We start from the raw sequence: 13750 nt of genomic DNA on the forward strand, positions 1-13750 counted from the left end.
TGTTTCGCAGAATTTAACTTTTGGTTTTAAGCATGAAAAAGACTTGTCCAGTTCTGTTGTAAACTTCAGTTTGAACACCCCCTGCAAAAAAACAAAAAAAAACAAACAAACAAAAAAATGAAGAAGAAAAGCATGAATTCGTATGGTGTGGATTGTTGTGTTCCGTTGTTGTTGTTGTTGTTGTGTGTGTGTGTCGTCGTGTTTTCCCTCCTCTCCCCTGGCGTTGCGATCAGTGTTGCATGTCGGTGGTTTCTGTGGAGTTTGGTCGTGATTGGTTCGCTCCTGCGCCGTTTTACCTCAGTCGCTAGGTTCTGGTAAGGTTCCTGGATGTCATTACAATAACAGTAGTAATAATAATGATGATGATGATGAGGAGGATGATGAGGATGATGATGAAAATAATGATAATGTTACTGGATGACTTACATAGCATTCTGTCCAGGAAACTGCTGGTCATTAGTGCTCTAGATGCTTTACTAAACACACAGCGTTGTGCTGCTGCCTCCCACGCCGCATTCAATATCGCTTACGCATTCCAGAATGAGAATGCGCCCAAGAATCCATAACACCTAATGACGTATGATTATTAATACACATGTGTACACTCTCATACATAGATACATACATAGATATATACATAGGTATACAAACATAGATACATACACATACTCCTTCTCCCATCCCACCCCTACCGCTTCCCTCCACCACACGCCACCCCACCCCCAGTCTCCCACACGTATTTGTGCATGCATGTACACATGCATACATACATACATACATACATACATACATCATGAATACATGTATACACAGTTAAGCATGGCTCACGTGGACAGGATGGTCATGCCACAACCAAACGCTGAAGCTGCGAGAAGAGAAGAGAAAAGAGGTGTGCAGGCCAGATTTCTTCTTCTTCGTTTGTGGGCTGCAACTCCCACGTTCACTCGTATGTACACGAGTGGGCTTTTACGTGTATGACCGTTTTTACCCTGCCATGTAGGCAGCCGTACTCCGTTTTCAGGGGGGGGGGTTGCATGCTGGGTATGTTCTTGTTTCCATAACCCCACCGAACGCTGACATGGATTACAGGAGCTTCAGTTTAACGTGCATATTTGAACTTCTGCTTGCATATACACACGAAGGGGGTTCAGGCACTAGCAGGTCTGCACATATGTTGACCTGGGAGATTGTAAAAATCTCCACCCTTTACCCACCAGGCGCCGTCACCGTGATTCGAACCCGGGACCCTCAGATTGACAGTCCAACGATTTAACCACTTGGCTATTGCGCCCGTCATGCCACAACCAAACGCTGAAGCTGTGAGAAGAGAAGAGAAAAGAGGTGTGCAGGCCAGATTTCTTCTTCTTCGTTTGTGGGCTGCTTCTCCCACGTTCACTCGTATGTACACGAGTGGGCTTTTACGTGTATGACCGTTTTTACCCTGCCATGTAGGCAGCCGTACTCCGTTTTCGGGGGGGGGGTGCATGCTGGGTATGTTCTTGTTTCCATAACCCCACCGAACGCTGACATGGATTACAGGATCTTCAGTTTAACGTGCGTATTTGATCTTCTGCTTGCCGTATACACACGAAGGGGGTTCAGGCACTAAGCAGGTCTGCACAAAATTATGTTGACCTGGGAGATTGGAAAAACCTCCACCCTTTACCCACCGGGCACCGTTAACTGAGATTTGAACCTGTGACCCTCAGATTGAAAGTCCAACGCTTTAACCACTCGGCTGTTGCGCCCGTCGGAGGCCCGATTTAAAAAGAGGTGGGGGAGTCAGAGTGTTGGATGCTGTCGGAGAGTCTGTTCCTGAACTTTTTTTTTTTTTTTTTTTTTTTTAATCACAAGAAGAGTTACAGCTGATGTAACGTCCATGCCTGGTTTTTTATTTAAAAAAAAAAGAAAAAAAAAGAAGTTTTTGCCAGTAATATTTTTTGGATGGTTTAAAAACTAAGAGAATGATGGTTTGAGTGGATCATTTGCATATTGAGGGGGGGGGGAAAAAGGGGGGTGGGGGGGGGGTTGGGTTTGGGGTGGTTCTGTACGGTAGTGACATGATGTACCTGGGGAGAGCAGCCAGAATTTCACTCAGAGAAATCTGTTGTGACAAAGTGTAATGTAAACGCAGACAGTACCATTCAATTTGTGTGTGTGTGTGTGTGTGTGTGTGTGCAAGTTAGTGTCAATGTGGGTAGTTATTTGTGTATGTATGTTTGTGAGTGAGTGTGTGTTTGTGTGTTTATTTGAATATTTGTGTGTGTTGTGTTAGTGTGTTTGTTAGTATGTGTGTGTGTGTGTGTGTGTGTGTGTGTGTAAGTTAGTGTTAGTGTGGGTTGGTATTCGTGTGTGTATGTTTGTGAGTGTGTGTGTGTGTGTGTGTGTGTGTGGTGTGTTTTTGTTTGTGTGTGTGTGTGTGTGTGTGGTGTGTGTTTTTGTTTGTGTGTGTGTGTGTGTGTGTGTGTGTGTGCATGAATGTTAGTGTGTGTGTGTGAATGTGAATGTTAGTATGTATATTTGTGAGTGTGTGAGTGTGTATGAGTGAGTGCATCCCCCATTTAGTACATTCATACATACAACAGTGTACGTTGAGGCTCGTTGACAAAGTGGTATGAAGGACAACACAAAACGAGTTAGTCATTTAAAATCCTATAGTGTTCACAAATCCTTATTCCTAATCATGAGACATCGTCAAACTCAATTGTTGTCCAGGTTTTTTATTTAACCATTTGTGGGCGGGCGGGTGGGTGTGTGCACTCGGCTCTGTCAAGTCTGCCCTTAATTAACCGTTCAACCCCAGGGGAGCCCACAGCCACGGCAGGCTTCCATGTCATATTGATACAGAGAAGAAACTCAGAAAATTGACCACGCTTTTTTTTTTTTTTACCTCCAAAATTCACACATGTGGACACAGCCGGAAATGCTGTGGCTGACCTGCCTACCATTACGATTTATCGGTAGTTTCTGCAGAAATCGGTAAAAAAAAAAAAAAAAAAAAAGTACTGGACTACGGTTATGGGTTTCTTCTTCTTCTTTGTTCTTGGGCTGTGACTCCCACGTTCACTTGTATGAACGTGAGTGGGCTTTTACATGTATGACCGTTTTTACCCTGCCTCCGTTTTCTGGGGGTGGTTATGGGTTTAAAAATATGTTTTGCCTGTGATGGAAAAATATAGTGCAGGTTCAGTACGACTGATAGAAGTCCCAAGACTACTGAAAATTGGCGTTCGTGGGTTTGAAAACTACTGAAGGGCATTTGATGGAGATAGGCAGGTCTGCTTTAAGAGTTGGTTCCCTTTGCTTGCAGTTTCGGCATTTGATGTAGGCACGTGGAAACTCTTTTTTAATGAAACAAATTTTGACCGCCAGAGCGACCCCACCTGTCCCATGCAAACTACTACCCGCCGATGCGTAGAGAAAACGAAAGTAGCAGCAGCTGATAACTACTTCTTCTTCATTCATGGGCTGCAACTCCCCCGTTTACTTGTATGTATGCAAGTGAGCTTTTACGTGTATGACCATTTTTACCCCGCCATGTAGGCAGCCATACTCTGTTTTCGGGCGTGTGCATGCTGGGTATGTTCTTGTTTCCATAACCCACCGAACGCTGACATGGATTACAGGATCTTTAATGTGCGTATTTGATCTTCTGCTTGCGTGTACACACGAAGGGGGTTCAGGCACTAAGCAGGTCTGCACATATGTTGACCTGGGAGATAGGGATAATCTCCACCCTTTACCCACCAGGTGCCGTTACCGAGATTGGAAACCGTGGACCCTCAGATTGAAAGTCCAACGCTTGAACCACTCGGCTATTGCGCCCGTCAGGCTGATAACAATCTCCCGTTAGTAGATTACCACCTCTTCCATGTCCCTGACCAGATGAGCGCCTCGTTTTTCTGGCTTTTTTTTTTTCTCAAATGAGTTTCTCCCTCCCAACCCTTTGTTTGTTCTGGGGTTTTTTTTGGTTTTTTTGTTTTTCTCTGGCTTAATTTTGTTTTGGTTAAATATCTACATGTGTTTATGAGTTTTGTTCTTCCTTTCCTTTGATTCGGGGCTGTTGCTTGCATGTGAATATCTGGTGTTAAAAGCTCTTTTGATTTTGCTCGTTGATTTTGTCTGTGCACACGATTCATCCCGCCGGATGAATGGAATGCATTAGTTTGTGTGTATTTTTATCATCATCATTCTCCTTCTTCTTCTTCTTCTCCTTCTCCTCCTACTACTTCTCTTTGGTCTTCTTTTTCTGCTTCTCCTCCTCCTCCTTCACTTTCTTCTTCTCCTTCTTCTCCTCCTCTTCCTTCCCCTTCTTCTTCTTATCCTCTTTCTCCTCCTCCCGTTTCTTCTTTTTCTTCTCCTCCTCCTATTCCTCCTTCTCCTCCTCCTCCTCTTCCTCCTTATTTTCCTCCATCTCCTCCTCCTTCTCCTCCGTATTTTCCCCCTTCTCCTTATTTTCTTCCTTCTCCTCCTCCTCCTCCTCCCCCTCTTCCTTCTTCTCTTCCTCCTCAATGTTCATGATCAATATTCATCAGTTGGGAGCAGAGCTGGCAGTCATAAGCTGTATATGTCTGAGGGATCTCGTGGTGGTGATGGTGTCCATCAGATCACTTACAGCCTGTACTTTTTGACTACCACTGCCGTGTGTGTGTGTGTGTGTGTGTGAGAGAGAGAGTATGTGTGTGTGTGTGTGTGTGTGTGTGCGTGCGTGCGTGTGTGTGGTGTGTCTGTGCTTAGAAACAGTCTTTGGCGTGGGTTGGGGCTTGGTGGTGGTATGTAATACATGTGTATATGATATGATAATAGTGTCCTTTGTAGCCTGGTACTGTTAGTTCTGTGTGTGTGTGTGTGTGTGTGTGTGTGTGTATGAACAGTGTGTAGTGTGGGTTGTGGGCATGGTGGTGGTGGCGGTGGCGTGTATGTGTGTGATGATGATACTGTATAATAATACTGTGGCCTGTATCCGGAATGCTGCTGGCGCTGGGATGAGTTGATGTCAGAATGTTCTTTTCACTAAAGGCTTTAGCAATGAAAGTATTGATAGTGATTTCATTCATGTACTAGAGCCTTTCCGTGTAAAACGTGCTCGGCTCTGACGTGCGATGTAAAAACCGTTGTTTAAAACATGCGTTCATACATTACATGAAAACGAAAAACTTATCATGCAAGTCCCTGCACAGACGTCCAACAACTCACACACTAATTTAATGTTTCTACTCGCACAAAAAAATCACCGCAGACTACACAACACCGTTCATGTGCATCATAGTATCTAAATAATGGACTCGTTCATATCACAATGCTTAGATCAAATATCACAACTTATATATATATATATATATATATATATATATATATATATATATATAAAACAATACTTAAAACCACTCCCAATATGACAATATTTACAGCCATGTCACATTACTTAGAACCACTCCCAACATCACAATATTTAAAATGAAACAAAAAAGACGAAAACAAAAATAAAAGAGAAAAACAAAAACAAAATAACACTGCTTACAACCACTCCCAACACTGGTCACATACATCACACAGTACACTAAGAACGTACATCTCAAAATAACAGAAAAAAAAAAAAAAAAGAAATCTAAAACTCCTTCACACAACATCTCACCATACATACGGAAAACCGAAACAAGCACGCTCACTCGTACGCATCATTGAAACCTTGGGACCTTGAACCAAAAGAATTCTTCTTCTTCTTCTTCTGCGTTCGTGGGCTGCAACTCCCACGTTCACTCGTATGCACACGAGTGGGCTTCTACGTGTATGACCGTTTTTACCCTGCCATATAGGCAGCCATACTCCGCTTTCGGGGGTGTGCATGCTGGGAATGTTCTTGTTTCCATAACCCACCGAACGCAGGATCTTTAACGTGCGTATTTGGTCTTCTGCTTGCATATACACACGAAGGGGGTTCAGGCACTAAGCAGGTCTGCACATATGTTGACCTGGGAGATCGGAAAAATCTCCACCCTTTACCCACCAGGCGCCGTCACCATGATTCGAACCCGGGACCCTCAGATTGAAAGTCCAACGAGTGGTTAAAGCGTTGGACTTTCAATCTGAGGGTCCCGGGTTCGAATCACGGTGACGGCGGCTGGTGGGTAAAGGGTGGAGATTTTTACAATCTCCCAGGTCAACATATGTGCAGACCTGCTAGTGCCTGAACCCCCTTCGTGTGTATATGCAAGCAGAATATCAAATACGCATGTTAAAGATCCTGTAATCCATGTCAGTGTTCGGTGGGTTATGGAAACAAGAACATACCCAGCATGCACACCCCCGAAAGCGGAGTATGGCTGCCTACATGGCGGGGTAAAAACGGTCATACACGTAAAGGCCCACTCGTGTGCATACGAGTGAACGTGGGAGTTGCAGCCCACGAACGCAGAAGAAGAAGAAGGAGTTGTGTACCTTTCTTCAAGGGCACAGCAACATCGTGTTGAAACAGGGCCTTGAACTCTGAACACTGGTGAACACTGGATCGGAAGTCCGACGCTTTGCTGATTGTCGGGTTTTTTTGTTTTTTTTTTTGTTTTTTGGTTTTTTTTAAAGTGCTGTTGACTGTACATGCATGATATGATTATTATTGAAACTGTTTTGAAAAAAAAAAAAAAAAAAATCAAATCTATAATTAAAGCTTTTTTTTTTTCTTATTCTAAAGGGAAATTTCCAGAGCATCTTTCTGTAGAAAACGTAACGTGCATTGTTATGTCCTTTGAGATAAAAACAACATAAAAACAGGAAATGACATACATATGTGAATGAAACAGTTTTTACTATAATCTGATGCCCATATGTTCAAAAGTGACAACTGAGTGTGAGAGAGACACAGAGAGAGAGAGAGAGTGTGTGTGTGTGTGTGTGTGTGTGTGCTTGAGTTTGTGTCTGTGTGAGTGTTTCTGCATCTGTGTGTTTGTGTGGGTGTGTGTGTTATCTTTTTATTGTTTCTGTGCATGTGAGTGTATATGCGTGCATGCATGTTTGACACCTTGTTTCTTTTTCTTACTTTCCAGGGGCAAGCATGAGCGAAGGTGCGATAGCAGGCGTCATTATCGCCGTCGTCGTCATCGTCGCCGTTGTCGTCATCGTGCTGGTCTTCATTGTTTTACGCCAGAGAAAGGGTGATTATAATACAATGCAGTGCCGTGCAAAACAGGGCAATACAACACAGTATAACACAACACAGTATAACACAAGCCGAGTGATGGCCTAGAGGTAACGCGTCCGCCTAGGAAGCGAGAAAATCTGAGCGCGCTGGTTCGAATCACGGCTCGGCCGCCGATATTTTCTCCCCCTCCACTAGACCTTGAGTGGTGGTCTGGACGCTAGTCATTCGGATGGGACGATAAACCGAGGTCCCGTGTGCAGCATGCACTTAGCGCACGTAAAAGAACCCACGGCAACAAGAGGGTTGTTCCTGGCAAAATTCTATAGAAAAATCCACTTCGATAGGGAAAACAAATGAAACTGCACGCAGGAAAAAATACAAAAAAATGGGTGGCGCTGTATTATAGCGACGCGCTCTCCCTGGGGAGAGCAGCCCGAATTTCACACAGAGAAATCTGCTGTGATAAAAAGAAATACAAATACAAGTGACTACTCCCGTGGGGATGCTGGGGGGCTTTCAGTATAAATAGCATCCCCGCCCTTCTGGTAATTTTGTGCTGGAAATGTCCTCTTTTCTGTCATTCTCTTTGTTTCTGCCTTTTTTTTCTTTTTTTTTTCTTCACTGTTGTCTCCTTTTTCTGCCCTCCCAGTCCATTCCCCTTTCTTTTTTCAAGCAAGCCTTGACACTCTTTTTTTTCTTTTTCTCTCTTTTCTGCAGTGTATGAAGTACTATCTGTGCTGTTTTGCTCTGGCGATTAGGTAGTGAGATGTCAACACTGGGACAGGCACTAGCTGCCCATTCTGCAGTGTTATTTACCTATATGGCGTTTTTGTATTTTTTATTTGGCTTGGAAGTGTTGATCTTTCCTTTTTAACAATTTTTTGTAATCTGGGGATGATAAATCAAGCGGAATGGCTGGCGTCCTCAGCATGGCCTAGTCTTATATTTGCCATAAGGAGCTAAATGGTTGGGGTACTGTGTCATGAACTGTGTTTTGTGGGTTTGTCCCAGTGGTTCTTTTTTTTTGTAGATGTGACAGTTTTGTGTTGACGCGGTTGAGCATTTGTATGGTTTGACAGTCCTGACATGGCCCTGTGTGGTTGGCTGGACCGTAAGCAACAAGAGTGGAGTGATGGCCTAGAGGTAACGCGTCCGCCTAGGAAGCGAGAGAATCTGAGCGTGCTGGTTCAAATCACGGCTCAGCCGGCGATATTTTCTTCCCCTCCACTAGACCTTGAGTGGTGGTCTGCACGCTAGTCATTCGGATGAGACGATAAACTGAGGTCCCGTGTGCAGCATGCACTTAGTGCACGTAAAAGAACCCACGCCAACCAAAGGCTTGTTCCTGGCAAAATTCGGTAGAAAAATCCACTTCGATAGGAAAAACAAATAAAACTGCACGCAGGGGGAAAAAAAAGAAGAAAAAAAAGGTAGAGCTGTAGTGTAGCGATGCCCTCTCCCTGGGGAGAGCAGCATGAATTTCACACAGAGAAATCTGTTGTGATAAAAAAAAAAAGGGAAAAAAAAAGAAAAAGAAATACAACCAAGAACCTAGAACACAAGTGACGGTGAGGTATGTGGGAAAGGGGGGGTTACTCAAGAAGTGGGGGATAGGGATTTGTCTTGGCGTCACCAGGTTTCATGGTGAATCGCTGTGAGGCGTCGTCTTGTTGTGGGCCGTGGTGTTTTTTTTGGTGGTGTCTGTGTCGGGGAGGGGGTGGGGGGGGGGGGGGTGTTGGTCAGATAGAAGAGCGAGCTTGGTGGTGGAGACTCTTTGTTAGTGATAAGACTGCATCGTCGTTCCCCTCTTTCGGATCATGGTGCTTTAACCCCTTCAGTGCCCTGCGATTGTATTGTATTGTATTTCTCTTTTTGTCACAACAGATTTCTCTCTGTGTGAAATTCGGGCTGCTCTCCCCATGGAGAGCGCGTCGCTACACGGAGAGTGCCACCCTTTTTTTTTCTTTTTTTTTTTTCTCCCTGTGTGCAGTTTTATTTGTTTTTCTTGTTGAAGTGGATTTTTCTAAAGAATTTTGCCAGGAACAAATCTTTGTTGCTGTGGGTTCTTTTACGTGTGCTAAGTGCATGCTGCACACGGGACCTTGGTTTATCGTCTCATCCCAATGACTAGCGTCCAGACCACCACTCAAGGTGTAGTGGAGGGGGAGAAAATATTGGCGGCTGAGCCGTGATTCAATCCAGCGCACTCAGATTCTCTCGCTTCCTAGGCAGATGCGTTACCTCTTGGCCATCACTCCACTTTCTGGTGTGGGGGGAAAAAGTGTCCCTCCCCCCCACCCCAACCCCCCCACAACGTAAATTTCCATCCACGTCATGGTAGGAGTTTATGAGTCACGGAATCATTACATTCATGTGAAATTGTCATGATAGGATAGCGCGTTCATTTTCCTTTCGGGAAAAAAAAAAGTATGATAGGTTATGTATATACCTTCTCGTAGTTTGCATGCTAATTTTTCTTTTTTCTTTTTTTTTTTTATTATGACTCTCCATGACCTTCTTCTTCTTCTTCTGTGTTCGTGGGCTGCACCTCCCACGTTCACTCGTATGCACACGAGTGGGTTTTTACGTGTAACCGTTTTTACCCCGCCATGTAGGCAGCCATACTCCGTTTTCGGGGGTGGGGTGGGGGGTGGGTGCATGCTGGGTATGTTCTTGTTTCCACAACCCCACCGAACGCTGACATGGATTACAGGATCTTCAGTTTAACGTGCGTATTTGATCTTCTGCTTGCCGTATACACACGAAGTGGGTTTTTACGTGTATCACTGTTTTTACCCCGCCATGTAGGCAGCCATACTCCGTTTTTGGGGGTGTGCATGCTGGGTATGTTCTTGTTTCCATAACCCACCGAACGCTGACATGGATTACGGGATCTTTAACGTGCGTATTTGATCTTCTGCTTGCATATACACACGAAGGGGGTTCAGGCACTAGCAGGTCTGCACATATGTTGACCTGGGAGATTGTAAAAATCTCCACCCTTCACCCCACCAGGCGCCGTCACCGTGATTCGAACCCGGGACCCTCAGATTGACAGTCCAACGCTTTAACCACTGGGCTATTGCGCCCGTCACTCTCCATGACCAAAACATCCCTTGGTGACTAGTTGTCACTGAGCATAAACTTAGCCTGGCACTGAAAAGGTTGGTGATGATGATGATGATGATTTGGATACTTCTATATTATAGCGTCTAACCTCGGTGGGAGACCAAGCTCAAAGCACTTTACAAACATGAGTGTCATTTGCACAGCAGGCTGCTCTACCTGGGTAGAGTCGACTGGCGGCTGCCATTGGGCGCTTGTCATTCGTTTCCAGTAATATACTGTTCTCCAGACAGCTGTGGTGTCTGAGGGATGGATGGTTGGTGTGTGTGGGTGTGTGTGTGTGTGTGTGGTGCGTGGTGTGGTGTGTGTGTGTGTGTGTGTGTGGTGTGGTGTGGTGTGTGTGTGTGTGTGTGTGTGTGTGTGTGTGTGTGGTGCGTGGTGTGGTGTGGTGTGTGTGTGTGTGTGTTGCGTGGTGTGGTGTGTGTGTGTGGTGCGTAGTGTGGTGTGTGTGTGTGTGGTATGGTGGGCTGGCCTATAAAGCAACATTGTTTGATTTGATTTGAGTTGATTTAGTTTGTGTGTGTGTGTGTGTGTGTGGTGGGCTGGGCTATAAAGCGATAAGGTTTGATTTGATTTGAGTTGATTTAGTTTGTGTGTGTGTGTGTGTGTGTGTGTGTGTGGTATGATGGATTGGGCTAAAAGCGATATGGTTTGATTTGATTTGAGTTGATTTGGTGTGTGTGTGTGTGTGTGTGTGTGTGTGTGTGGTGGGCTGGGCTATAAAGCGACAATGGTTTGATTTGATTTGAGTTGATTTGGTTTGTGTGTGTGTGTGTGTGTGTGGCAGGCAAGTCGTACGCCCCCAAAGAGCCGGACAGCCCCGGGCCAGAGGACGAGGCCACCCAGCCCTTCAAAGTGGTGTGAGACTGACCTCCCCTTGACCTGACCTGACCTGACCTCAACCTCACCTGCCGCCAGCGTCAAGTCAGCTGTGGCTCCCTTCTGTGATTGGAGGAGGGGGATTGGGATATTGTGTGTGTCGGTGGTGGGTTTGGGAGGGGGGTTCGGGGGGGATGGAGGGTAGAGAGGAGGTCAGAGAGGTGTGTGTGTGTGTCTGTTGGGGGAGTTGGAATGAGGGAAGAGGGTGGTAGATGTGTGCGTGCATGTCTTTGCGTGTGGTTGCATACATGTGTATGTGTGTTTGTACGCGTGCGTGCGTGCGCGTGCTTGTACTCCTGTGTGCTGAACTTCATCTCTGCGTGTGAGGGTGGGGTTTGTTTTTTTTCTTTCTTTTCTTTTTTTTTTTCCACCTCGCGTATCAGAAAAATCAGGGAAAACTTGGTATGGCTTTTGTTGGAAGGCTGCTGGAGAAAGTGAAATGTGTTGCTCTCTGAACGCCAGACATGAACTGTCATCAGACAGACAGACAGACAGACGGACGGACAGCCTGCCAGCCTGCCAGCCAGCCAGCCAGCCTGCCTAACAATGGAACACCCTTAGCCTTACGTCACACCCATGCTGAGAGGAAGAAGAAGAAGATGCAGAGGAAGAGCGACTGTGGAGGTCGACTACGTACGTTTCACCTCGACCCATCAGCATGGCGTCTTTCCGCTTAGCGGGACGAAACCGTTTTATCAGAGAATGAAAGGGGCTTGAAGAGAGAGAATGAATGCACGAACGCATGAACGAACGAACGATTTATTCAACATAGGCCATCGCCCCTTTTGAAGGGCGGAGAGAGAGGGAGACTCGAGGAGAGAGAATGAACGAACGAATGAACGAACGAACGAACAATTTATTCAGCATAGGCCATTACCCCTTTTGAAGGGCGGAGAGAGAGAGAGATACAGAGAGAGTGGAGAAGGAGTGAGTGGAGAGAGAGATACACAGAGAGAGTGGAGAGAGAGAGACAGAGAGAGCGGAGAGAGAGAGTGGAGAGAGAGAGAGACAGAGAGAGCGGAGAGAGTGGAGAGAGAGAGAGACAGAGCTGACTGTGATTTTGAGCCCTGCTGGCAGACAGTTTGAGAGACTGTAGAACTTTACTTTCTGTGCCAAAGAGGGTTTGATGGTTTTTTTCGTTGTTGTTGTTTATTTATTTGTTGTTGTGTGTTTTTGTGTATTGGGGGGATGATGTGGGGTTGGGTTTGGGGGGTGGGGCTGGTTTGTGTGTGTGTGTGTTGGGGGGGGGGGGGGGAAGGAAGGGGGGGTGGTCATTTTATTTGCAAAGACGAGTTAGCATACCCCCCCCAACCCCCCGCCCCTAACCATTCCACACACTCCCTCCCCCCAACTGGGCATTATGTGACTTGCAGTCATGTGGGTTAAAAACAAACAAACAAACAAAAAAAAAACCGATTCAAAATGATTGTTTGTTTGTGGTTGGTTTTTTTTTTTTTTTTCCTTCAGCATTTCTCCGTTGATGTTGTTGGAAACATTCCCTCTCTCTTTCCTTTTCCCTCACCCCCGCCCCCCCCCCCCCCCTCCGACCCCCCCACACACACACACACACCCCCCTCCTTCCCCCAACCCCCTCCCCACCTTCCCCCACACCCGCTCCCAGTCGGTATAGGTGTAAAGCGAACGAGAGACGAGTTTGTCGTGGTTTGGTTTTGCCGTGAGAGAGAGTGTGTCTTTGAGGGGTTTGGGGTGGGTTTGTGTTTTATTTTAGAGGTGGGGGTGTGTGTTTGAAGGGGTGGGGTGTGGTTTGGGGGCGGGTGTGTGTGTGGGGGGGGGTCTGTGGGACTGTGTTTTGGGGGAGATGTGGGGGGGGTCATGGGTGTGTGGAGGGGTGGGTTGGGGGGAATCATACCCTGTTTCACACACAATCTTTTGTCAAATTCAGAATCAGCATTGGCTATGCTCTTCTTCTTCTGATTATTATTATTATTATTATGTCAGTTTTATTATTATTATGATGTCAGTTTGTGAAGCGAATGTGAAAGGAAGAGCTTTGAAATTTCCCATTTCATTATGGTATCCCAAGTATACAGAATGACTGTCTGCAGCAATTCCTTGGGTTGTTTTGTGTGTGTGTGTGTGTGTGTGTGTGTGTGTTGTTGTTGTTGTTGTTGTTGTTTTTATCAGGAGAGAAAATTACAAATTTCTTTCTTCTCTTTTCTTTTTCTTCTTGTTGTTGTTGCTGTTTTGTTTTTGTTTTTTTTCCCTCAAAATGACATATCATGTTGAAATTAGCAGTGGGTCACTCTACGATCTGACTGTGGACATACGGTTGACTGGGGGGAGGGTAGGTAGGTAGGATGCAGTATCAGCACAAGGCGCCATACATGTATGAAAATGGCCATCAGAACCGTGAAAACATTACATTCCGTAGCTGGTGGAGAGAAGTTGGTCACCTATGCGTGCGTGTGGGGGGGGAGGTGGAGGGTGGGAGGGTGTGTGTTTGGAGTATTAGGGTGTGGGGGGAGGGTAGGTAGGATGCAGTATCAGTACAAGGCGCCATACATGTATGAAAACGACCATCGGAACCGTGAAAACATTACATTCCGTAGCTAGTGGAGAGAAGTTGGTCAGCTATGCGTGCGTGTGGGG

The 13750-nt window shown here is 45.8% G+C and overlaps 1 protein-coding gene across 1 annotated transcript in view; it reads left to right on the forward strand.

The window, feature by feature from the left end:
- Positions 1 to 11174, forward strand: part of LOC143277584 (uncharacterized) — a 32113-nt gene extending 20939 nt beyond the window's left edge. Inside the window, exons 7-8 of the mRNA XM_076582463.1 lie at positions 7041 to 7148; positions 11049 to 11174. Coding sequence (XP_076438578.1) covers positions 7041 to 7148; positions 11049 to 11125 — 185 coding nt within the window. The 3' untranslated portion in view covers positions 11126 to 11174. The remainder of the gene's footprint in view (positions 1 to 7040; positions 7149 to 11048) is intronic.
- Positions 11175 to 13750: the final 2576 nt, after the last annotated feature.

This window comes from Babylonia areolata, chromosome 34 (assembly GCF_041734735.1).
Source record: "Babylonia areolata isolate BAREFJ2019XMU chromosome 34, ASM4173473v1, whole genome shotgun sequence".
NCBI classification, from domain to species: domain Eukaryota; kingdom Metazoa; phylum Mollusca; class Gastropoda; order Neogastropoda; family Buccinidae; genus Babylonia; species Babylonia areolata.